General features: G+C 42.7%; 1 protein-coding gene across 4 annotated transcripts in view; it reads left to right on the top strand.

The window, feature by feature from the left end:
* The window catches only part of REPS1 (RALBP1 associated Eps domain containing 1), a 137,495-nt gene that overhangs the window by 77,598 nt on the left and 32,638 nt on the right, over positions 1-27,259 (top strand). For 2 of the 4 annotated variants that reach the window (XM_040350534.1, XM_040350536.1), the window contains exons 7-10: positions 5,242-5,305; positions 5,391-5,545; positions 12,656-12,774; positions 23,595-23,675. In XM_040350534.1, coding sequence (XP_040206468.1) covers positions 5,242-5,305; positions 5,391-5,545; positions 12,656-12,774; positions 23,595-23,675 — 419 coding nt within the window. The remainder of the gene's footprint in view (positions 1-5,241; positions 5,306-5,390; positions 5,546-12,655; positions 12,775-23,594; positions 23,676-27,259) is intronic. The other 2 variants (XM_040350535.1, XM_040350537.1) reach the window with 2 other exon arrangements.

The following is a 27,259-nucleotide window of genomic DNA, read 5'->3' as shown; positions in this document are numbered from 1 at the left end:
GAGTTCCTGTATTTACATGTGAGTTTTAACTTTTGTTTTTAATAAAACCTGTTTACATTGCTGACTGGGCTATACTATGGGTATGTTTCTTTCACCTCTTTCCCATCACAACGCCACCTGAGCGCTCTATCTGAGCCAATGAGAGAGGGATAGGAGTTACCATAAGCCCACAGCAGCTGAGACAGCTTTACACACTGAGAAATCTTGAGGAGACCAAAACAGCCAGCATCTGAACCCCGAGAACTAGTAGAAAGAAGCAGAGGAAAGATAGAGGGACTGACGAGTGCGGCACTCGTGGATATGAGCCTGAGATCTCTCACCTACATGTGAGTGCACTCCCACCCGCCAAGATCCCAATTGCCAATCTTTTCTGTGACGGTATTTCACCATCAGCCTCTTTTTGTCCTTTTACTCTGTTTTTTCATGTTAAACATCGGATGGAGATTTACGTGTGTTATTTGTGGACTGTAACCATCTAGACCAGTTTGACCTGGACATATTGTGGTCAATTCGAGGTGAGCAGCTGGGTTCACCAAAGGTGTTTACATGTAACTTTGGTGTTGGCTCAACTATCCTATTCCACCTATATTACGGATCCAAGGGTCTTGTATACATTTTCTTCAGAACTTTTTTCCGTGTTTCTTTTCCTAAAGTGTATCTTTTGCATTTTTATTTTGATTTTTATTTTTACACAACACCTGCACCGTTGGAGATTAGGATTTATCTCTGTTTGGAGCACACCAATACACGGCAGGACTGCACTGGATCTGGACCTCCTCAGAGTGCAGATTTTTCACTAAGGACTGTCCTTGTATTAGTTTCATTGCTATATATGCCTTATAATATTGTTCTCACCAAATAATATTTTCACTAGTCACTTATAAACGTTACCGCCTATTATACACTCCTTGTCTCACACTTTACAGCGCAAGTATTGTATTTTAATTTTTTCTGTTTCACCTTAGTCTATCGAGGTAGACTTTTATATTTGCAGCAGTATTTTTAGTTTGTTCCCCTTCCCTTCACTTTTCAGACAGCGCAGGAGTTTACCCTATTTATATGGCGGGGTATGTGCTCTGTTATCCTGGGTGGACATCATGTGCTGTCCTCCCATACCTTGTGCGAGCCCTAGGGGCAGTGCAGCCAAGATATCTGTGATTGGAATATAGATCGTTGTACCGTGCCACTGTGCATGGCTATGGTACCATGTGATCGCTGTCATTCATAGCCATTGTGTACTACTGTGATAAGTCGCTAATTGCTATGACATGGTACAGGGTTAGTCACAGGAGACCTATACCATGTGATTGTTGTAGCCAATCAAAGCTGTCACAATTGTACACAGTGGCACATGAATTGATGCCGTTTACCTTTTCACAGTCTAAAAATTTTTGCTTATACATTGATCATCATATCTGATCACCTCCATGTGATTAGTCATATGATGATGCTGTACTGCTCTGGTGATTAGTTTGTGAAAAAAAAATTACTGTCAATAGTTTGCAAAAAGTTTGGCAAAAAGATTATAGCTTCAGAAAAACTCACAATGCCTCTTACTAAATACCTCAGACTATCTACTTTCCAACAAGTGGTTATTTGGAGGGTATTTGTACTATCCTGGCATTTCAGGGCTTCAAGAAATGAGGCCGTCAGTGCATCAGGACTGATGGTTAAAAAAAAATGAACATACATCATAGTTTTTAGACTGTATAATTTTCAAGCAAACAAAATATACACTTATTTGGGTTATTTATACCAAATAATTGTAGCTGAATACATTTTTGCCAAAATTTGTAAAACATTTGATTGCAAAGTGTTATAGCAGAAATAAACTTGTTATTTTTTTTATTTATATAGCCAAAAAAAAAAAAAAAGCCCGGTGCTGATTTTAAAGCTCTTCAGTATCTGTATCAAACAATGATAAAATCTTCATATGGGTACAGTGTTACATGAGTAATTTTTCATTTAAATTGTAAAATGGCCTAGGCAGTAAGGGGGCAGGGGGAGAGAGAATGTGTCTAATATTAAAGTGTTTAAGGGGTGGGCGGGGTACCACATCTCAATTATAAAACCATTCATACCAAAAATAGTGAGAATGGCAGGCTTTAAAAGAACTCCCACATAACATCTTATGTAAAAATAAACTGACTTATTGTCACATTAAAAATTCTTAATTTCAGAACTCGCGTTGGAGGTTTTTATATATTACCAAGCCCCAATGCTTATGGTTGTCCTCCTCCAGCACCCATTAGCAGTTTTATTTATTAATCCATTCACTTCATTTAATCATAGGATTTAATGTATCAACAAGATATTAAATATAATAATGAAGTAGTGAAATGGAGATCTCTTATGAAATGGCAAATTCTGCTTCTTTAACCACTTAAGGACCAAGCCTGTTTTTCAGATTTGGCGTTTACAAGATTAAAACATTTTTTTTGGCTAGAAAATTACTTAAAACCCCCAAACATTATATATTTTTTTCTTACACCCTAGGAAATAAAATGGCGGTCATTGCAATACTTTTTGTCACACCGTATTTGCGCAGCGGTCTTACAAGCGCACTTTTTTTTTGGAAAAATTTCACTTTTTTGTATTAATAAGACAACAGTAAAGTTAGCCCAATTTTTTTATATATTGTGAAAGATAATGTTACACTGAGTAAAATGATACCCAACATGTCACGCTTCAAAATTGCATCCGTTTGTGGAATGGCGTCAAACTTTTACCCTTAAAAATCTCCATAGGCGACGTTAAATTTTTTTTTATAGGTTGCATCTTTTGAGCTACAAGCATCCAAGGCTAAAATTATTGCTCTTGCTCTAACGACCGCGGTGATACCTCACTTGTGTGGTTTGAACACCGTTTTCATACGTGGGCGCTACTCACCTTGCGTTCGCTTCTGTTTTCTTATTTATTTTTATTTATTTTATTAGTTTTTACACAAACAAAAAAAAGGATCACTTTTATTCCTATTACAAGGAATTTAAACATCCCTTGTAATAGAAAAAAGCACGACAGGTCCTCTTAAATAGGAGATCTGGGTTCAAAAAGACCTCAGATCTCATATTTAGACTAAAATGCAAAAATAAATAAATACATTTGTCATTTGAAAAAATGACAACCAGAAAATATTGCTTTAAAGCTGTTGTATACCCGCAATATTTTATTTTTATTTTTTACACCTGAAAGGCAAAAGGCATAATGAGCTAGTATGCACCGCATACTAGCTCATTATGAAATACTTACCTTGAAACGAGGTGTAGAGTACTTACCTGGTCCACGCCGAGCGAGATGTCATCTTGCCTCAGCGTGTCTTCCGGGTATCGCCGCTCCAGCGCTGTGATTGGCTGGAGCGGCGATGTCGTCACTCATTCCGGCAAGGTCCCGCCATTGCCGGGCCTTTAGCCGAGGATCCCTGCTGTGCATGCGAGTGGAATATCTCCTAAACCGTACAGAGAGATGGATATCTCGGTTGTAGCAGCAGCAGCTGCTGTCGTTACCGAGATATCCATCTTTAAATATTATTGGCTTACCAATAGGTAAAAGTGGTAGTAAAGACTTTACTACCACTTTAAGAAGCATGGGCGGAAGTAACATTTTGACGTCGCTTCCGCCCTGCTATGCTGTGGGGGCCATCTTGCCCTCACTCGTATCCCAGCCGAGCAGGGGAGAGGACCCGATTGCCTCCGCCGCTACCGACGGCTCCGGTAAGCGGCGTGGGAGGGTGGGCCCTCTTCCCCTGCCGATAACGGTGATCTCGCGGCGAATCTGCCACGGAGACCACCGTTATCGTTGACGGGACCGCTCACTGAAGAGATGGATATCTCGGTTGTAGCAGCAGCTGCTGCCGTTACCGAGATAGCCATCTTTAAAAAAATGACGTATATAAACAGTGAACGGTTCTTAAGTGGTTAAGAGTACTATGGCTTCTTTTACAATAGAGATACATTGAATGCACAATTACCATATAGCTTTGTATATACATGTTTTAAAGTTATCACAACCTTTAAACGTTGGTCATTACATATCTTCATGGCTGTAGTCTGTACTGGACACCCACACCCATTATGTTGGTAAGATATAACAGATGGGGTTGCATCAGCTGCAGGTTGCAGTTGTAGTAATGTGCATATTTTATTTTTTTGTCTTGTGAGGCCCCGTTCACACATGGGTGACACTGAGTAAAGCTACCGTAACGCATTTGTTTTTTTTGCATGCAAACGTTTGCAATTTTGAAGCGCCATTCATTTTGGGCCTCCCTCAGCTCCAAAAATGCGCCAAAGAAGCTCATGTATGCATTTTTGTTGCACGACAATCGGGGGGGAAATGGCACTGTGTCTATTTAAGAATGGTGGCCCGGCAACTGTATCCCGCATTTTGCTGCAATTCTGCCTGAAATTCCATTACACTCAAGTTTTGAATGGGGCCTAAAGCATTGCTATGATCCTTCAGACTTTGTCATCAGTCTTCCCAAACTCATACAGGAAGTTACTGAACCGTTTAAAGAACTATGAGAGTGCTTCTCAGCGCCCTTACAGTTCATTGAGTGCTACAAGTCGTCTGCCAGGGCTGGAAACCGTGAATGATAGATGCAGTTGTAGGGGGAGTGTGAGTACGTTTCCACACCCACCTGCTGTCAGAGCAGGGAACACTGGCAGCAGGAGGTGCGTGTATAGGAGCCTGTTACACCCTAAATATGGATGTAACATGCCTAAGGGGGAACTTTTCCTTTCCTTTAATGGGCAGGTGACTGGTCTTTTTTTGGAGTCATCAGGGAGTGTTGGACCTCCACTGCAGAGCACAGATAATGCTTGATTAGCTGTTTCCCTAGCTACAGTAGTAATACAGAATTTTAATTGCTCCTTGGGATATATCCAATTTTGTGCAATTTGTTGTAAACAGAATAGATTGGGCAGTCAGCTCGTAGTGTATGTGTCAGCTTGGCTATAGAGAAAACATTAAACTACTTGCATTGCGGCAGAACCTACCCTCAAAATAGCTTACGGTCCACTTTCAATACTAGTCGCAAGTTGTGGTGGTTTTCGGAAGAAAACCAAGACACGGTAAGCAAATATGTATAGATCATGACACAAATTAGAAATTGTCAATATTTTATTGCTGATGATGCGGAGAAAACTCCATGCAGATTTTTTCTTTTTTTTTTTTTCGGTTTGTGTTTTGTCGTAAATGTTATGTATGTGGTATATAGATAGAAACTGTGCCTATCTTCAATTTTAGGGTCTGCTGCAAAAGAATTCTTTACAAAATCTAAACTGCCTATTCCAGAACTTTCTCACATATGGTAAGTGTTTTGTTTGTTTTTGCCTAAGCTGTATTCTAACAATTACAAAAAAAATAAATTGTTTTTTTTTTTTTTTTTTTAACAGGGAACTGTCTGATTTTGACAAAGATGGGGCATTGACTTTGGATGAATTCTGTGCTGCTTTTCATCTTGTAGTGGCTAGAAAAAATGGATATGATTTGCCAGAAAAATTGCCTGAAAGCTTAATGCCTAAACTTATAGATTTAGATGACTCTGCAGGTAAATCCTATTTTCTTTCTGTGATATTTGTATTTTGTTGGTTTGTGTTCAAGGAGTCCACTGAAACTATTAACTTGGCCAAGTAAATATAAACAGAAGATGGCTATTCGCAATGCGAAACCATGTATAAGAATCTTCTCTCAGTTGCACTGAGGTAAAGCGCTCATAACTACTTGCACAATACTGCATAACCCTTTTGCTGGCAGGCCCTGTGCTCCCAATTTTTATTTATTTTTTCCTTAAATGTATTTTTTTAAAGTTTTTATGCATAAAATATAATACTAACATGGTCCATCTAAATAAACACTGCCCCACCCTTCTTATTCGGAGATATGTCATACGGCAATATATAAACCCATATCGTGGAAATACAAATCTAACATCTACTAGTATTTTGGGTACTGGGATACCAAGCATTTAAAGGCAGGTTCTCGCTTTTCGCTTTTAGGTTCTCGCTTTTAGGCTGTCCCAAAGGACAGCCTAACCTAAATTAAACTAAACCCGGCTAGAACTACAATTAAGTAGACCCACATATTATCCTACAGTTTCTGGTAAATTGTACCATGCCTGCCACACCTTATCAAATTTTTTCCGGCATCCACTGGCTGTGTACGTGGCCTTGTAAAAGATCACATCAGAAGCCCCCGTTTCTTCCATTTCAGTAGTATAGCCTTCCTTCCATAAAATATATAAAGCAAAGCTCTAAGAGCCATAGACGGCACCACCTCATCCACCAGACCCAGTAAACATCTCATTGTCCTAGGAATTGGTATTACCAGAATAACCAATATACAGGAGGTGACCTCAGACCAAAATTGCTAAATCTGTTCACACTTCCAGAATCCACATGTCATCCCAGTCTTCCCCTTGTATGTCAGGCACGTCTGCTACCCATTTTTCCCTACATGTGGTTAATACCAGTGGCATCTTTTTAAATAATTTGTTATAACACTGAAAGGGGTTTGACCAGATTTTCATCCATTAATAGGGTCTCTAAATCTGAGGGCAGGGATTCTACCCTCACATTCCTAAGCTGCACCTGGAACCAGTGACCGAGTTGAAGAAATCAAAATAAATAGACATTAGAAAGGTCACGTCTTGCTTTCATTTGGGCAAATGTCAACAAATCCACATAACAAGTTATATACTTTTTTAAGGTTTTAATTCCCTTGGTCGCCCACACCATAGGATCTGGTAAGTTATCGAAATGGGCCAATGCAGGGTTCATCCATAACTAGGACATGCCAGCTTTACTTCAGTTTCCCAGGCTTTAATAGTGGCCTTCATTGTCAAAGTTAACGGGAGATTAGATTTTGTTCTTCCTATATAGAGCCAGTCTCAGACTTTCATATGACCCCAGGTGAGCCGCCTCCAAAACAGTGGCCGAATCTCCATCACCTGCCAGCAGCCACCAACAGGCAAACATCTGGCCTGCCAAATAGTACTTCTGCCAGTCGGGTAAGGCCAATCCCCCCTGGTTCCTGTAGCAAGTTAGGCTTAATGCACACTGAAGCTGATAAAAGCTTTAAAAAAATGCCAGTAGCTTTGCAGGGAGCCTTTCAACGTTTTTTAGCGTTTTTGCAATAGCTTCAATCAGCGTTTTTCAGTGTAGCTTTTTTTATTTATTTATTTTTTTCTTCAATGGAATAAAAAACGCTGGCACCGGTTTTTTTTTGCGTTTTTTTTTTCCCCGCCAAAAAACGGCACTTTAAACGCAAATTTCGGACGTTCAAAAAAAAAAAAAAATTAAAAACAAATTGTTAAAGATAAAAAAAAAATAACTGACACATGTGCCACTGTCACATGAGATAAAAAAAAAGTATCGGTATTTGGTATCGGCGAGTACTTGAAAAAAAGTATCGGTACTTGTACTCGGTCTTAAAAAAGTGGTATCGGGACAACCCTAGATAAAATGACCTTGGCCAGCCTGGTCGCCAATACATTGGTTTTAAAAAATTTAGGTCCATGTTTAAAAGAGCTATGGGACATGGAGTCCAGTTAATGACATGAGTTTGGAGGTGTGGTTTTGGGGCTACTTTGCTAAGACACTCAAACATTTTAAGATTGTTGTTTAGAATAAACATCAGCTGATATGAACCATGCCTCAAAAAAAGCAGCTCCCTCTAAAGCACAGGTGTCAAACACAAGGCCCTCCAGGCCATTTCATGTGGCCCTCGCACCTCTCCTGCAGGTGCAGGAGAGCTCCAGCCCTCCTCAGGTCCTCCAGACTCCTACCTTCTGCTTTCAAGCAATGCATCCAGCTTCTTCCCAGCAGCAGCATAAGGAAAGGGGATGCACTGGGATGTAAGGGAGAGTAGGGGGCTCAACTTCTGATGGTGGGGTGGCTCTTGACATCTAATGTAAGGGGAGGGGATGCGCTGGACATCTAATCTTACAGATACAACCGGCCCTTTTAAGGGCAATCGTAATCCTGATGCGGCCCACGATGAAATGGAGTTTAACACCCCTGCTCTAAAGACATACAATCAAGAGTAGTTGATCACATAAGGCTGGAAAGGGATACAAAGCAATCTCAAAGATTGAGACATCTATCTGTTGACTGTTAAACGGTCTATAAATGGAGACAGTTTAGTACTCTGGCTACTCTTCATAGAAGTGGTCATCCAGCCAAAATGACTCCCAAGGCACAATGCAGAATCCTCAATGAGGTAAATAAAAACCCAGTAATGGCTAAAGGCTTGAAGATATCACTGGAACTGGCAAACAATTCAGGATGCACTTGACTGAAACTCAAATAACCATAAAAAAATAATAAATATATATAGGATATAACAAGTCTACACACCCCTGTTAAAATGGCAGGTTTCTATGAGACAAAAAAAAGAGAGAAAGATAAAAAATTTCAGAACTTTTTCCACCTTTTTTTAATGTGACCTATAAATTGTACAACTCAGTTGAACAACAAACTGAAATCTTTAAGGTGAAGGAAAGTAAAAATACTATGGTTGCATAAGTGTGCACACCCTTTAATTGTATTATAACACTCAGTCTTTTTGGGTATGAGTATCAGCATGGCACATCTTGACTTGGCAATATTTGCCCACTCTTCTTTGCAAAAACACTCCAAATTTATCAGATTACGAGGGCATCTCCTGTGCACAGACCTCTTCATATCACCCCACAGAGTTTTTAATCAGATTCAGGTCTGGGCTCTGGCTGGGCCATTCCAAAACTTTAATCTTCTTCTGGCAAAATCCATTCCTTTGTTGATATGGATATATGCTTTGGCCCGTTGTCATGCTGAAAGATGAAGTTCCTCTTCATGTTCAGCTTTCTAGCAGAAGCCTGAGGGTTTTGTGCCATTACTGACAAATTTGGAACTGTTCATAATTCCCTCTACCTTGACTAAGGCCCCTGTTCCAGCTGAAGAAAAATGGGCCAAAAGCATGATGCTGCCACCACCATGCTTCACTGTGGGTATGGTGTTGTTTTGGTGATGTGCAGTGTTTGTGCACCAAACATATTTTCACACATGCTTTTGGGAGACTTCAGATATGATTTATCTGGGCTTGGATGTATTAAGAAAAGGCTTCTGCCTTGCCATTTTACCCCATAGCCCAGACATAAGAAGAATGTTGGAGATTGTTGTCATATGTACCACACAGCCAATATTTGCCAGATATTCCTGCAGCTTATTTTAATGTTGCTGTAGGGCTCTTGGCAGCCTCCCTGCCCAGTCTCATCTTTTCATCAATTTTGGAGGGAAGTCCAGTTCTTGGTAATGTCACTGTTTTGCCATATTTTCTCCACTTGATGACTGTCTTCACCTTGTTCCATGGTATATCTAATGCCTTGGAATTTATTTTGTACCCTTCTCCTGACTGATACCTTTTAACAATGAGTTCCGTCTGATGTTTTGGAAGCTCTTTTGCGGACCATGACTTTTGTCAGGAAAGACCTACTAGAACAGCTGAACTTTATTTGGGGTTAATCAGAGGCACTTTGAATGATGGCAGGTGTGTACCGACTCCTATTTAACATAAGTTTGAATGTGATTGCTCAATTCTGAACACCGCTACATCCCTAGTTATAAGGCCCTTTTCACATGTGCGGACCGTATGTCCGCTTTTTCATCCATCCGTTTGCGGATGAAAAAGGGACATACATTGGTCCCTATGTGATTGCGGGTGTCAGCGGATAAACATCCGCTGACACCCGTAATCACCCGCCTCCGCAAAGATCTGATTTTGCGGACGCAAGAAAACCCTATTTTTTTCTTCCGTCATCGGATCGGATGAACACGGACACACGGTCCGTGTTAATCTGATCCCCCATTGGGGAGAGCGGAGAAAAGACAGGGCGGTCCCTGCATAGTGTGCGGGGACCGCCCTGTCAGCCGCCGGCTCAGCGGAGATATACGGAGCGATCCCCGCTGAGCTTATGGACACACGAAGGCGGATCATTACTGAACTGCCCCGTGTGAAAGGGCCCTAAGAGGGTGTGCACACTTATGCAACCAGATTTATTTTAGTTGTAGTAAAACATTCCAATTGAGTTATACAGTTTGTAGATCATATTAAAGGTGGAAAAAAATTCTGACATTATTTCTTATTTTTTTTACATCGCAGAAACACAGGGGTGTGTAGACTTTTTATATCCACTGTGTGTGTGTGTATAAGGCCCCTTTCACACTTGTGCAACTTGGGACTACAAAGTCGCATGACAAGTTGTTCCCCAATGATAACCATTCATATATGTGCGACTTCAAGTCGTGCCAACTTCAAAGTAGTCCCTGTCCATAGACCTAAATTTTACACAGGAATCCGTAAAATCGTAGCAAAATCGCACAACTTTGAAGTAGGGCTGCAACTAACGATTATTTTCATAATCGATTAGTTAGCCGATTTATTGTTTCGATTGATCGGTTAAGAACCTTAGAAAAAAAAATGTTGCAGCGATTTGCAGTTTTTTCATTTTTTGGACCCAATTTGTTGTTGGGCAGATTAAAAAACACAAATTGCCGCAAAAATGCATTACATGCTTTTCTGCAGCTTCCCCGTTGAAGGATATTGAACAAAAAAAATGCCACCGTTTTGCTTTAAAAAAAAAAAAAGTCCTTGCCCTTTCCAAATACACAGCAGCTGAAAAAATCATGCATGTGAACGTGTCCCATAAGAAACCATGTAAATGAACTGTAGTGTGTTTCTGCAAAAAACACCTGAAAACAGAGGTGCGACCCAGGCCTGAGATATTTAGTAACATAATGGGGTTAAAAAAAAAAACTAACATTAGTACAAAAAGAGCAAATAAGCTCTACTTTAAGGGGTTCATTTTTTACTGTGGGACAGTGAAAGTAATATTTACAGTAGTGATTTGCTTTTTTGTACTATAAAGGGCAAATTTTTAATTTTTTTAACCCCATTATGTTACTGGCCGATTAATAGATTATGAAAATGGTAATCGATTAATTTCATAATCGATTAGTTGTCGATTAATCGATTAGTTGTTTCGGCCCTACTTTGAAGTCACTGTAGTGTGAAAGGGGCCTAACCCTATTTTCGGCCGATTAAATTGATGTATCCCTAGATATCAGCACTACGTATTTCACACAGCTTACCAAATTCACACATCATTCCAATGGTGGAGGGAACATAATGATTTGTGCTTGCTTTGCCATCATCGAGAAGGAAATTAATTGCCAAGTTTACCAAAATATCCTGCAGGATAATGTCAGGGCGGCTGTCCGCCAACTGAAAATTAGAGGAAGTTGAGTGATTCAGCAGGACTGGCTTCAAAAAAGAAAATGCGCCTTTTGGCGTGGCCCAGTCAGAGCCCAGATCTTAAACCCATATAGATACTGTGGAATGACCTCACGAGAGCCATTTACACCAGGCATCCTATAAATGTGTCTGAGCTGAAGCGGTTTTGTTTTAACTTGTCACCAGGTCCCATACTAGTCCTGAAGGATGGAGTGCAACATTGTTTAAATGTCCATATTTTGTACTATATTGATAACTGCATGCATGCATACATACGATCTTTGTGAAGAATAGTATCTCATGGGGACACGCTCAGAATGTGCTTGGGCTTTGCACAGAGGAATAGAGGGTCCTACTGCAGACATCCACTTCAGAAGATATTACTTGCCTAGCTGTGCTTCTGACCCAACAGCTTTGGTACTTTTTAAATCACTGACCCTAACTTAAGTAAAACATTGCATATTTGTTGTAGGCTAAATTATAACTAAAGGCAAATTTTACTCTATCCAAAATAAAGTTTTGCTTATAGTGCTTTAAAAGGACACTAAAGGTTCAATTATATATAAAAAAAAAACATACTTCCACTGTGCAGTTCGTTTTGCACAGAGTGGCCCCGAACGTCCTCTTCTGGGGTCCCACGGCGGGTGTCTTGGCTCCCCCCGCCAGAGCTAACCCCCTCTGGGAAGCTCTCTCTCGAGGGAGTTACCTTGCGGGCGTGCTCCTGTGTTATACACTCGACGTACATAGCCGCCAAGTTTATGACTCGGCCCTAACGGCCGCGTCACTGGATTTGATTGACAGCAGCGGGAGCCAATGGCTGCGCTGCTATCAATCTATCCAATGAGGAGCCTATCAGCCATGGAGAGAACGACGTGGGATCGCGCCCACGGAGATTCCGGGGCTCAGTTAAATAAAATGGGGGCTGGGGGGGGGGGGGGGCTGGAGAGTGCAAGGTGTTTTTTCACTTTAATGCATAGGATGCATTAGGGTGAAAAAACACTAAGCTTTACAACCCTTTTAATAATTCTGAGTATTTCCATTAAATTAACAAAATTATGTTACTTGAATAATAAAAAGTCACCAATGGCATCCATACTTTCTATCATTGCAGGTTTTCCTTTAAATGGGTTATTTTTTTGTGTTTAATGCAGTTTTTCCTCAAACTTATTGTTGGGGAACACTAACAAGTCGTGCTATACCCGTTTCCAGATCTCACAGCTGTGTCCTACACTTGCTCTTTCACTTGTGATTATGTGAAGGGATTACCAAACCCCAAGGACCAGGGTTCATGGAATATGTTCTCTAAGCATAGCAAATTATGTATTTTAAGGGCAATGATGACTGTATCAAAGATTGGATTCAAGTGCTGTGCTTTTTTTTTTCTTCTTAGCTGGGGATGAGTCCAGTGATGTAGGATTTACAAGTTCACCTGCAGAACCTCCTCCTAGTAAATCTCCCTCAATGCCATCTTTGAATCAGACATGGCCTGAAATGAACCAAAGTAGCGAGGTAAGAGGCTTTAATGCGACTCCAGAGGTTTTTTTTCTAAGCAATATATGGCTCTGTTCACATCACTGCAAGCTGTGTAGTGCATGTAAGCAGCCCAGTGGTAGTGGGCTGCCCTTCCTGCAGGAAAGATCCCCAACCCTTTTTGTAAAATCAGTGTACTGAATCGCATGGTACTGTGGCATGGTTTCCATGTGTGAGAGGTCTATTAAGAATTTATGGCATCCCCCCCCCTTTTTTTTCCCCTCATCTCAATTAAGGAAATGTGCATTCCAGTACATTTGATTCATTTACCACATTCCATACAGAAGAAATGCAACATGTTCTACATTTGTAGATATGCTTCACTTTTTGTGAGTCTCAGGGGTTCCAGCCTAGGGGATTCTCTGTTGGACGAATCATCTCCCTCCTACAGATGGGTCTGGGCCAGAATTTGGCAGTAAGCACAAAAAAGTTACTGCTCTTGCTATCTTCTTTCAGAGACTGGTGGCCTCTCCTCACTTAATTAGGACCTTTTGTACAGGAAGTCTCCCATGTAGCACCCCCTGTTTGCTCCCCTGTGACTTTGAGGGATCTGGATCCCTCTTTATTTCAGAAACTATCTGAGCTCGTTACAGAGATTCTTCACTCTGCTTTCACCCACAAGGCAGTATTCCTTGTAGCGATCACCTTTGTGAGGCAATTGTCTGAACTGGTGGCCGTATTCTGCATAGGGACAAATTAATTCTGACATCTAGGACATCCTTCTTACCTTAGGTCATTTCTGACTTCCACCTCAACCAGGACATTGTTGTTCTTCCTGTTTGCAGTTTACCAAATTAACATTTCCTCCTTTCTCGGGTGTGGTTTTAGTAGAGAGTCTGTCTCTAAGGGAATGCTACTTTCGGAAAGACTGAGGCCCTTTTTGTCATCCTGGATGGTCCCTTTGAGGATGCACCAGCTCCTCCTTTTACTATTTCTAGGTGGCTCAGACAGACCATTATCCAAGCTTGTGGTAAACAAACAGTTTCCCAGACTTACGAGGCTGCCACTGGGTACTTTTTGTTTGTACAGTCTCAATGTTCCAACAGGTGGATGAGGTCAAGAGGGAAAGCTCAGGGTCAAGCCCAGGGACACGAGGTCCTGGGGGTGGAAACCTACTAAGCAGAGCCCCAAGGCTTCTGCAGTTCTCAGATACTTGGCGAAAGGAGATCCAGGACAGATGGGTCATCTCTACTGTGTCTCTTGTTTACAAACAAGAGTTGCGAGAGTTTCCTCCGCCTCATTTCCTGAGATCAAGCATTCCCAAAGATCCAGTAAAGAGAAGGTCTCTCTCTGTGGCATAAGGCCGGTTGTTGTATCAGGGGGTGATCATAAAGATTACTCCGGAAGAGCATGGGTTGGGGTTTTATTCAAATCTCTTCACGGTGCCAAAGCCAAATGGGGATTTCAGACCTATTCTAGATCTCAAAGGTCTAAATCAATTCCTAAATATCCGCCCTTTTTACATGGAGTCTATCCGGTTAGTAGTCTCTACCCTGCGGGGGGGGACTGCTAAACTGCCAGCTTCAATTGACATCAAATCTGCATGTGCCTATTGTTCCCCGCCCACCAGAGAATCCTGCTGTTCGAGGTAGAGCAGCACCATTAGTTTGTAGCCTTGCCCTTCAGTCTGGCTACTGCACCCCGGCTGTTTACAAAGGTTCTGTCCCCACTCCTGGACAGGCTAAAGGCTCAGGGTACAACAGTAATAGCATACCTGGACGATCTGCTACTGGTAGATCAGTCGTGAGCCCTCTTGAACCAGGGTGTGCTCAGCACAGTCAAGTATCAGTATTTGGGTTGGATTCTCAATCGAGAGAAATCATCCATACGACCAGTGAAAAGACTGGAGTATTTAGGTCTGGTTATAGATGCAGACCAGAGGAAATTTTTTTTTTTTTCCCCCAGGCAAAGGCCAGCTCTTAAAGATAACTGGTCCAGGCGATCAAGATGAAGAAAGATCCCTCCATTCGCCTTTGCATGAGGGTGCTGGGGAAGATGGTGGCTTCATTCGAAGCCATTCAATATGCCCAATTTCATTCAAGACTGTTGCAAAATGGTATCCTCTCTGCCTGGAACAAGAAGATCCAAGCTCTGGACTTCCCAATGTGTCTCACCCCAATGGTGCGTCAGAGCCTCAGTTGGTGGTTGGTGCCCAGAAATCTGCAGAAGGGGAAGTCTTTTTTTTGTATTCTGGTTATCTCGAAGGTGGTGACAGCAGATGCAAGCCTCCCAGGCCGGGGAGCAGTCCTGGGAGAGATAACTGTCCAGGGCAGATGGTCCGAAGCCGAGAGGACTTTTCCCATCAACATCCTAGAGCAGGGATCCTCAAACTACGGCCCTCCAGCTGTTGCAGAACTACAAATCCCATGAGGCATTGCAAAACTCTGACATTCACAGACATGACTAGGCATGATGGGAATTGTAGTTCCTGAACACCTGGAGGGCCGTAGTTTGAAGACCCCTGTCCTAGAGTATTGGGCAGCACCCTGGCTCTGAGGGCCTGGCCTTTCTTGTAAAGAGCCGTATTTGATTGTTCATAAGGATAAGGTGGTGTTGCGTCCTCATCCTACCTTTTCTACCTAAAGTGGTGTCAGGGTTTTTTCTTTATCGTACATCACGGCACACAGAGCTGGTTCATTAATTACTATGTGGGTTATATAGTCTACCTTCAGGTGATGGACACTGGCACTCTAAAACAGGAAGTTCCCTCCTTATATAACCCCCTCCCCTACAGGAAGTACCTCAGTTTTTTCGCCAGTGTCTTAGGTGTTGGTCACGTTTTGGATAGCTATGCTAGAGGGTCCTTGGTGGCCTAGGCAGGCTAGAAGCCGGATCCGTCCAAAGTGCTTCATAGCCAAAATTGACGCTACCCGTGCCTCGAAATGAAGAACGAGGTTTGGCCTATAATGCCTCTCCTCGGAGGGCTGGACCCTGGGTTCCAGAACTTTGTGCTTTCCAAGGACCAAATGTTTTCTTCTGCCACGGTGCTATATAGGTCCAGGGGAGTGGTGCTCCTGTTCACAGGACCCCGGTCCCTGAAGGTCTGTGACAAAACCTACGGTGAGGGGTGAAGGCTGGACCTCTTGCTTTTTTGCAATACCCTGCGGCGTGAAAAGGTAAGCTAAGGAGGTACTTACGGAACTTGGTTCGACGGTAAGTCTTCCATTATTGGGGTGTATGAGTTGGCCTGTTATTTGCTTCTATGCATAAGGCAATGTTTCCACTATGTCTTTTAGACAGGATGGTTTCTGTTTAGTTACCCATACATTTATTCCTCTGGCCGGGTCCCAATTATCCGGGTGGCATATATGTGATGTTGCAGATTATATATATATATATATATATATATATATATATATATATATATATATATATATATATATTGTCCTTGTGTATGTACCTGTTCCGTGTAACTAGCACGGAGGTTCGTTCTGACGCCACGGGACCGCTTCAGCTGCTCCTCGCCCCTGAACGCTGACCCTCTCTGCTGCCTCCATAATGGCGTAGCGTGCGCACATCTCTCGATTTACACGTTCGGAGAGGTGTGGCTGCTAGAGGGGGAGGAAGGGGCGAGATTACGTCCTCTCCCCAGCATGGTAACGCAGAAGATTACATAAGGGCTGAGGAATCCAGCAGTCGGCTGGGATGCAGATCGCTGACTGAGGTCCACAGGTCTATTGGTAGCTCTTGGAGCAGTAACAGGACAGTGGCTCAGACGGGAGCAGACGTTTTTTTCAGCTAGAATAGGCTGGTAAACAGACCCCATGGGGGACCAGGCTTGTCAGGCATACCGTAGCCTCCTATAGTACCTGGGGATCCCGTAGGTACTCCCCTGAAATTCCAGGTATTATTGCCACATGCGAGCCATCGGAGCTAGGTGCAGTAGCTAGCCCAACACTTGCTCCCCCTGTCTGTCACAGAGCAGGTGTTGGCTTCCACCCTTTGGGGTTGGAGCAGAGACTAACAGCCTTAATTGCTGCTTCCCTGCCTGATAGGAAACGGGCTAGATCCCCCTCTCCCCGGGGCCAGTCTCTGGGCCCTATGAGTTTCCCCTCAGAAGGAGATTTTTTGGGGGATCAGCCTGATGAGGAACAGGACGGGTCTGACTCAGAGGAGTCAACCATTGAGGAACCTTTTTCTGCATCCCAGGCTGAAAAGCTTTGGATTCAGTCTTTGACAAATATGGTTCGCTCGGCATTTAAGTTGCCTCTGCCAGAGCCGGCGGTTAATGCAGTGTCCTCTTTGGGCTCCCTAAAAGCTCCACAGTCGGGGTTTTTCTTCCCAGTTCATCCTCTACTAGAGGACTTGATTTATCAGGACTGGGTACGTCCAGACAGAGTTTTTGTTCCTCCTAAGAGGTTTTCAGTTCTCTATCCGATGGAAGAGAAGTTCACCAAGAAATGGTCGATCCCGGTTGTAGATGCAGCCGTGGCATGCGTGAATAAGACCTTGACCTGCCCTGTGGATAACATTCAGATGTTCAAGGATCCGGCTGATAAACGGTTGGAGACCCTGCTAAAAGTATCTTTTACCACAGTAGGGGCTGTAGTTCAGCCTGCTATAGCAGCCATAGGGGTATGTCAGGCCTTGAAGGACCAGGCAAAGCAGGTTTTGAATTACCTGCCTGACCAGCAGGCCCAGGAATTGGCTGACCTACCTAGAGCTTTATGCTTTGCAGGTGATGCCATAAAGGACTCTATTCAGCAGGCGTCGCGTCTCTCGTTGTTTTTGGTGCACATGAGACGCCTCCTGTGGTTGAAGAATTGGTCAGCTGAAGCCCCCTGCAAGAAGCTGCTAGCAGGGTTTCCCTTTCACGGAGGTTATTCGGTGAGGAGCTGGATAAATATATCCAGAAGATCTCTAGCGGAAAGAGTACCCTATTACCAGTCAAAAAGAAGGTTCAGGGCCCTCCTCCCAAGCGGCCCCCACTTCAGGTCCTTCGGCCTTTAGGCAGTATCGACGGCAGTCTAGCCATCCAGGCATGTCAGGCAAGCCACAGGGTCAAGTACAGGGCAACAGGAGACCCTGGATCCGCAAGCCTGCCCCTAAGGCGTCGTTCTGAAGCGCTGCCCCCGCTCTCTCGGGTGGGGGGAAGGCTCCAAAGTTTTGCGCCAGCTTGGCAAAGGGAGGTATCCGACAAATGGGTCCTCTCAACCGTCTCGCGCGGTTACCAGCTGGAGTTTCTGGGGTTTCCCCCTCCTCGCTTCCTTGTTTCAAATCTACCAAGCGACCCCGGAAAGAGTCTCTCCTAATGGCCCTGGATCGACTCTTGCTCCAGGGGGTAATTGTGGAGGTACCAGCTCAGGAACAGGGATTGGGGTTCTACTCGAACCTCTTCATTGTTCCGAAGCCGAATGGCGATGTCGGGCCAATCTTGGACCTAAAGGGCCTAAACCAGTATCTAAGGATTCGATAATTTCGAATGGAATCCATTCGCTCAGTAGCTGCCGCTTTACTTGCAGAAGATTTCTTAGCGTCCATAGACATAAGGGACGCATACCTTCAGGTCCCTATTTTTCCAGGGCATCACAGGTTCCTGCGATTTGCGATAGGCCCACACCACTTTCAATTCGTGGCTCTCCCCTTTGGGTTGGCCACGGCTCCCCGGGTCTTCACGAAGATTCTGGCACCCCTGTTAGCCAACCTAAGGGCCGAGGGGATTGCCATTTTGTCTTACCTGGATGATCTATTGTTAGTAGATCATTCAGCCCAAGGTTTAAATCAGGGAGTGCGATTCACGCTTCAGTTCCTGGAGTCCTTCGGTTGGGTCATAAACAGGGACAAGTCAGCCTTGGAGCCAACAAAGAGATTGGAGTATCTCGGCATGTTCCTCGATACCCACCTCCAGAAGGTTTTTTTGCCCCAAGCAAAAATCTGCTCCATAAGAGAATTAATTTTCTCGGTACTGGTCAAGGAGAGACCATCGGTCCGCATCTGCATGCGACTGATGGGGAAGCTGGTAGCAACTTTTGAGGCAGTGCCTTATGCGCAGTTCCATACAAGACAATTACAGAGGGCCATTCTGTCAGCCTGGAACAAGAAGATGCAGGCATTGGACTACCCAATGGTTCTATCCCCATCGGTTCGACGGGCCAGGGGAATGGTGTCTCCATCCCGCAGTCTTCCACGAGATATGCCGAAGATGGGGCACACCGGATGTGGACCTTATGGCATCAAGGTGCAACACAAGGTTGAGGAGGTTTGTGTCTCAGACAAGGGATCCCTGGGCGTGCGAGACGGGTGCATTGGTGTGCCCATGGACTCAGTTCTCCCTTCTTTACGCATTTCCTCCTCTTCAGCGGTTACTCCGGAGGATCCGGATAGAAAACAAACCGGTGATTCTAGTGGCCCCAGCCTGGCCCCGCAGAGCATGGTTTACCCTCATTGTAAGGATGGCGGTAGGAGAACTTGGTCGCTCCCGCTTCGGCCAGATCTACTTTCACAGGGTCCGATCTTCCACCCTTTTTTACGGTCGCTAAGTTTGACGGCCTGGCGATTGAATCCTATATCCTGAGTAAGAGGGGTCTTTCCAACTCAGTGGTCTCTACTCTAATCAACGCCAGGAAACCGGTATCTAGACTGATTTATTATAGGGTGTGGAAGGCATACTTGGCCTACTGTGAGGCCAGGGGTTGGCATCCACATAAATTTTTCATTGGCAGGGTCTTGTATTTTCTCCAGCAGGGTGTGCGATTGAAGCTAGCCGTCGGCACCATTAAGGGGCAGGTCTCGGCCTTGTCCATTTTGTTTCAGAGGCCGTTGGCTACCCACTCCCTTGTCAAATCCTTGTCAAATCCTTTGTGCAGGGGGTTTTACGAGTCAATCCCCCAGTCAGGCGCCCGTCATGCCCTTGGGACCTAAACTTGGTCCTCTCTGTATTACAAAGGCAGCCCTTTGAACCCTTGAATCAAATTCTGTTAATCTTATTAACCAGGAAACTAGTGTTTCTGGTAGCCATGGTGTCCGCTAGAAGGGTTTCAGAGCTAGCTGCGCTTTCTTGTGAAGAACCATATTTGGTTCTACATAAGAATAGGGTCGTGTTACGACCCCACCCATCCTTCCTCCCGAAGGTGATGTCTGGTTTTCCTTTAAACCAGGATTTGATCCTTCCTTCCTTCCTTCCTTCCTTTCCTAATCCAGCTTCCCGGATGGAAAGGTTGTTACATACCTTGCATTTGGTTAGGGCAATCAAGGTCTATATCAGGGCTACTGCCCAGGTTAGAAAGACCAATGTCCTGTTTATTCTGCCAGACGGGCCCAGGAAGGGCCAGGCAGCGTCGAAAACCACAATTTCTAGGTGGATTTGGCAGGCAATCTCTCAGGCCTATGGCCTAAAAGGGAAGGATCCCCCGGTATCAGTAAGGGCTCATTCTACCAGGGCTGTGGGCACTTCTTGGGCAGTACGTCATCAGGTCCCCATCGCTCAGGTCTGTGAGGCGGCGACCTGGCAGTCTGTTGACACATTCACATAATTTTACCATTTGGATGTTAGGGGGCACACAGACATGGCCTTTGGGCATGCTGTACTGCAGGCAGCAGTATAATTGTTTGCGTCTGGTGGCTCCTATGTTTTGCACTTGCATGTTCCCCCCCCCCCCCTCAGGTGGCATTGCTGTGGGACATCCCACATAGTAATTAATGAACCAGCTCTGTGTCCCGTGATGTACGATAAAGAAAAGGGGATTTTTATGACAGCTTACCTGTAAAATCCTTTTCTTGTAGTACATCACGGGACACAGAGCACCCGCCCCTCTTAGGGAATATTGGAATTACTTTGCTACAAAACTAAGGTACTTGCTGTAGGGGAGGGGGTTATATAGGGAGGGAACTTCCTGTTTTAGAGTGCCAGTGTCCATCACCTGAAAGTAGACTATATTACCCACATAGTAATTAATGAACCAGCTCTGTGTCCCGTGATGTACTACAAGAAAAGCATTTTACAGGTAAGCGGTCATAAAAATCCCCTTATTTGAACCAAAGTTCAAAACCTAGTTCTGCAGAAGAGAAGTAATTTCATTGTTTGGATGTAGTGAGAGCAGTTAAGGTCTACCTGAAGATTCGGAAAACTGATGTTTTGTTTGTCCTTGCCAGAAGGCCCCAGGAAGGGCCAGGCAGCATCTTAATCTACAATTTCCAACTGGATTTGGCAACTTATTATTCAGGCTTATGGTTTAAAATGTAGATTTCCACCTTTTCAAATTAGAGCGCATTCTACCAGAGCAGTTGGTGCTTCATGGACAGTGCATCACCATGACTCAGATCTGCAAGGCCGCAACTTGGTCTTCAGTACCTATATTCACTAAATTCTATCAGTCGGATGTAAAAAGGCATAAGTATATAGTCTTTGGGCATAGTGTGCTGCAGGCCGCAGTATAGGTCATCACGTCTGATGGCGCCCTGCTTTATTTTGGTGTCTCCCTCCCCTCATATAGCATTGCTTTGGGACATCCCACATAGTTATTACTATGCAGCTCTGTGTCCTGTAATGTATGAAAAAGAAAATAGGATTTTTTTAAAGGCTTACCTGTAAAATCCTTTTCTTCAAGTACATCACGGGACACAGAGCTCCTGCCCCTCTTCTTGGGATACTTATTGCTTTGCTACAAAAACTGAGGTACTCCCAGTATGGGAGGGGTTATACAGGGGAGGGGACTTCCTGTCGCTTGAGTGTGCCAGTGTCCATCACCTGATGGGGGCCTATATACCACGTAGTTATTATGCTGCTCTCTGTCCTGTGACGTACTTAAAGTAAAGGATTTTACAGGTAAGCTTTTATAAAAATCCTATTTTTTTTTTTTTTCTTTTTTTAACAGAGAATTTAGAGAATAAAATGGTCATTGTAATATTTTATGTCACACTGTTTTTTTGCAGCCGTCTTTTCAAATGCATTTTTTTGGGAAAAAATACATTTCAATAAAACAAAAAATAAACTGTAAAGTTAGCCCAATTTTTTTGATATAATGTGAAAGGTGATGTTATGGCTAGAATCATGATGTTTATTCTGAGCAAAAAAAGTTGTGATCCTCATTTTTTCCAGAAACGTGCAGCTCATTGAGGGGATACAGATTGCACTATTCAGTGTTTTATGATCATGCTGTCATGACTACTTTGCTACACGCAAATGCGTGCGGACTGAACCCCTGTTTTTAACGCATACTGTAGACAGGTTAATTGGTTTTCTGCGAGCTGGTCGGTAAGTAGGCTTGGTTTTTCCCTGGGCATTCCCCAGGTTTTTGTTATTTGCTACAGAACAGGCCTGCTTGGTAGTAGGAGGGGGTTATCCTAAAATATCTTAGTTGTTTTGCTTGCCAGTTGCAGTATAACCCAAAGGTGAATGACTTCCCGTGTCCCTCAGTGGATTTTATGGAAAGGATTTTACGGTGAGTGCAAATAGTTTTTGAGCTTAGGTACACTTTAAATCCCAAATTCAGATGTCAGCCCTGTCATATCGAAAGAATATTTTTTTGACAAAAAAGTGTCTCTGCTCATCTCGGTATATCATAGGTTTGCATAGTGCACAAATGCAGTATATGTGCTTTCCATAAACTTTATTATTTTTAGTCCTACAGTCATGTTAACCATTGCCTGCATGACCAATAGATCTGAACTCCATACACATGTGGCTTAACATATATGTAACTGGATAAAAATGAAATTCGGTTCTAAAAACCTTGATTGGAAATGTGTATTTTATAATATATAAACTTTCTTAAATATAAATTGTATGCCTTATCTCTGCTTTTTTTTTTGTATGATACAATGTATAGTTACATAAAATAATTACAATTTTTTGATTGCGTACAATTTTTTTTATTGCATAATATAAATGTTTTCTACTCTGAGACCCTTTGCCTGTTCTGCAGTGCTGTTTTATACGTGATGCTGACACTTTGCCCTGGTTGTGACCATTGCATATATATCGCTGGGTTAGAGCAACTACCCAGAGCTACTTAATGTGTTTATTAAGTAAAGCTGTTTAGAGCTACTTAATGTGTTTTATTTGTGAATGAGTACTCCTATAACTGACAAGCTTTTTTTTTTTTTTTTTCATTATGTCCTTCTTTTACTTATTAAACAGCTAGGCTCTGGGCTTGTTTCCACCAGACGCATTGTCATACATTTTGCAGAGCAAGCCAATTACATGGAGATCAGAAAATCCATTGTATTTAATATTCTCTCCCCACAATTTGCTGTGTATTGGAAAAATAAGTCCTTCATTTGAGAGCATTGACCTACAGTTTGTCATTTAAATCTGTTCTTTCAGAAACACACTGCATGGCAACTCACGTCAACGTAACGCGGGTAAAGCCATGTATGTTGATGGGAATGAGCCCTAATCTTTATTGCATGATATGGACATTCTGTCCTGGCTTGTTTGCCTGGGAGTGCTGTCTTTTTAGATGTTCATCAATAGAGCTGTGCATTATGAAAGTAGACTTTAGAAATGTGACTTTACATATGGATTCAAATTTTTTGCTCAGTCCTATTTACCTATCTCGATATTTAATAAAGTATCAGCCAATTTAATTTCTATGCAGCAGGTTGCAATGACTAGTGTTGACCATTTTGGAGAAAAAATTATTATTATAATAGGTGAAAATCTCAAGTCGGGGGGGGGGGGGGAATATATAAATACATTTTACATGTTACTCGTTATTTGACTAAAAGTCACCATTATGAGCATTTTACTCCATAAGAAACTGGTGCCACTTTCATTGCAACTTGAATGTGGGATTACTTCTGCTTGGATCTTTTCCTCTCTTTTATCATGCTGACTTGTGTCTCCTCTATCTGTTCAGCAGTGGGAGACATTTAGCGAACGCTCTTCAAGCTCACAAACTCTGACCCAATTTGATTCTAACATTGCACCAGCTGATCCTGTAAGTCAATCACATAGCTTGCTTGTTTGAAATTAATCATTGTATTAACACTGTTTTCTGTAATTCTTTTCTGCATGATTTAATGACTGCTTCCAAAGGCAGAAAACCCTTAGTTGTATAATCCTGCATCTGGTGAAGGTTATTGCAATCGTGCCCATTTCACAATCTTATTTCTTACTAAGCCGGTTGTTACAATGACACTGGTTTTTCTGTTTCAATATTTTTATTAAGGCATTTTCAATCTCCACACAACAAAACGGAACAAATAAAATCGTATAAGGAAGCCATATTATCAAAAGCAGTATAAAACATACACAGAACGTATCCTCGACTGTAATATATATGGTGGTAGTCTACATATACAATGTAGAATTCTCAGTAGATTTCACCATTCGGCATACACAATAGTATGCCAATCAATCAGAAGTCAGTTAACAAAACACATGTCAAGGCCAACGAAATTCAAGGCAGTAATTGAACAATCAAATGCGTGGAAAGGCAGAACAGTATTATCGATAAAAATGAATAAATTAAAACGAATTACAGGGGCCCAACACCATTCCCAATATATAGAATATCAGGTTAGGTATTGGGACCGCGTGTCAAAGATACAGGTATTCCAAACCTATTACTATCTGTAGGATCAAATATTTATATAGGGTAATCGAAAGGATCGCAGGTAAGTGTCTCATGCAATTCTAATATAAGGCTAATCCTTACTAAAAAGGTTAGCTATTAGCAGACAACCTAAAGGTGAGCTACAGGTAACTATTAGAAAACACAGATCAATTCTATTATGTATTAAAATAAAATTGTATTTTTTTATTAAAACTAGTACAATAAGTCCCTGGCTAGTTTTTTCCTCCATTTCCGTTGTCTGTCATACCCTGTATATTTGGGTTCAGACTGGGTTATGATGGGGAAAGCACCAGGAATCAGTAAGGTGTACTGCAGTATACATATGCCGAGAGGAGAAAGAAATGACCACAACAGTCATCTTGTGTTCCTTCATTGTCCAGTCTCAGGTTGGGGACAGGGGAGGTGATCAAGCATTTGATGTTTAAATGTAGCAAATAAGGCTGGTCACTAACCTGGCTCTTTTGCTTAGATGGGTTTGTAAATCTCAGGAATCAATGGACAAGAGTTGTAAAGTCAGAAGGTTTTTTATCTTCTTTGCATCAAGATAAAAAAAAAAAACACTTGTGTGCAGCAGCCGCCCTAGCACCCCCTAATACTTGCCAAAACCCCATCTCTGTCCAGCGATGCCCACAAATGTCTTGGCCATCTGAGACTCTCCCTCCTAATTGGCTGAGACACAGCAGCGGCGCCATTGGCCGACAGCAGCGGGAGCCAATCAGGACAATGAGGGGGCAGGGTCGGGCCACAGCTCAATGTCTGAATGGACACACAGGGCTGTGACTTGGCTCGGGTGCCACCTTAGCAATCTGCTTGTTGTGGGGGCACTTGACAAGAGGGAGGGGCCAGGAGAGCCAAAGAGATCCAAGCATAGGAGGATCCAGGCTGCTCTGTGCAAATCCACTGCAACAGAGCAGGTAAGTATAACACATTTTTTTTCCCATAAAGTTAATAAAGACTTTACAATCCCTTTAAAGGGGTTGTAAAGGTGTGGTTTTTTTTCTCTAAATAGGTTCCTTTAAGCTAGTACATTGTTTGTTCACTTACCTTTACCTTCGATTTCCCTTAGAAATGTTTTTGTTTTCTTTGTCTGAATTTATTACTTCCAGTTCCTCCTCAGTAAGCTGTTCTGGCTGACTAAACACGGCTCGGATGATGGTGGCAAGCTTACTGAGGAGAATCAGGAAGTGGGAAAATTCAGACAAAGGAAAAAGACATTTAGAAGGGAAATCTAACGAAAAAGGTAAGTGAACCAACAATGCACTAGCTTAAAGGAACCTATATAGAAAATAAAAAACAAACCTTTACAACCCCTTTAAAGTAAAAACGCTTCCTATATAGAGAATCTTGTACTTGTGTAAATTGTGTATTTAGCTATTTGACTGAAGTTCAGCATTAAATTATTATTAGTGTACACTGTAGTCCAGTTTTTCAACCAGACATTGCTGTACTGCACCAATCTACTCCAGATTCTTTTGTCCATATGGTGATCCTTTAAATGATCTCCCTGTGATGCTGGTGCTGATTTTCACACAGAAAGCTAGTACAAAGACCGTTCTCACAACCATGAAATTCATACCTACATTCATACCTACATTCATACATACAATTTTAAATGTGATAAGAGATGGAGGAACTGAAAATACAGAGAAAAGGCTTCAAAATACACTCCTAAATACGGTACCTTCGCAGATGCACTCTTCTGTAGACAGGGTTGTTGGTGAGTGTTTACTCTACAGGGGATTAAACCAAAACTCTTTAACTGTGCCTTTTTAAAGAAATTCTATTGGGACAGCTCGGTTGAAATTAATCCTTACTGTGGCAGAACGGTCCAACTGCTGTGGAGGCTGTATTACAGTACAGCAGCTTGGGCCACATACAGTAAGCCATGCTGGTTTTTCTGGATGAGTCAAATTATATCTCCCTATCTGTGGCCCAAAAGAAACAGTTGGTGATATATCTGTCATTCAGGAACCCACTTAATTGATAAAAATACAAGGTGTTCTCTAAGGGCTTGTTCAAATGTGCATCAATACCCTTTGTTTATGCAACATTTATTCAGCATTTTTAAATCCTCATATCCACCCTTCAATGCCTGCCATCATTGTTACAATGGCACCACACAGTGCTGTTCCCACAGGAGTGGGCGCGTTGACTTGTGTCGTGTTAAAAATTAAGCAGCCTATCGCTTTCATGAGGCATCGACACTTGTCAGCTGCCTCGATTCATTTCAATGGTATCACTCTTTAACCACCCCTTTACAGCTCCTATAACATTTATGGTGTGTTGGTGAAGCATTTATAAAGTGTTAGCTGGGTAATGTGGCGGAGGCCGTCAAGGTTCCTGTATACCAGAATACATTGGGGAATAGAGAACTAGGACAGAGCAGCTCCAGACACTTTCTGTTTGTACAGAGCAGCTGTGTGGTAACAACATTTTCTTCTCTTTGCAGGCAAAAACATTGAGCATTATTGCCCACGGCAAAGGTTTTTGTTTCCGCAAAGCTGAGCTGGTCCAAGCCAAATGTCAAAGAAATTAAAGCATAGGAATTCTGGCAGAGAATTCACAAAAATGTAGGCCACCACACCTCAAAGCATAGCATTTCCTCTACATCACTTTCCCTTTAAGCACTTCCCACTAGAAAAGCAGCGCATCCATGGGCATTTATCAAGCATTCTTGAAGCTTTTTCAACACTTCATAAACGCAACGAAAATGTATCGTAAATGCTATAGGCATGTTAATGCTATAGAGCATTGCTCTATATGCGTGTAAATGCTATAGAGCATTGCTTTGTTCATAATCAAGGTTCCTTCATTGGCCAAGACAGACAGGCAGATGCAACGAGCTTTCATCTGCATTGCTCTTACATGCTGCTTATTTGTACAAAAAATAGATCTTTGTTAAAATAGTTGAAGACCATATCAACCAATAATGGGCTGTTTTTTCA

The sequence above is a fragment of the Rana temporaria genome, chromosome 4 (genome assembly GCF_905171775.1).
Source record: "Rana temporaria chromosome 4, aRanTem1.1, whole genome shotgun sequence".
In the NCBI taxonomy this organism is placed as follows: domain Eukaryota; kingdom Metazoa; phylum Chordata; class Amphibia; order Anura; family Ranidae; genus Rana; species Rana temporaria.
The sequence above is the reverse complement of the archived record's forward strand: the minus strand, read 5'-3'. Positions and strand labels throughout refer to the sequence as shown.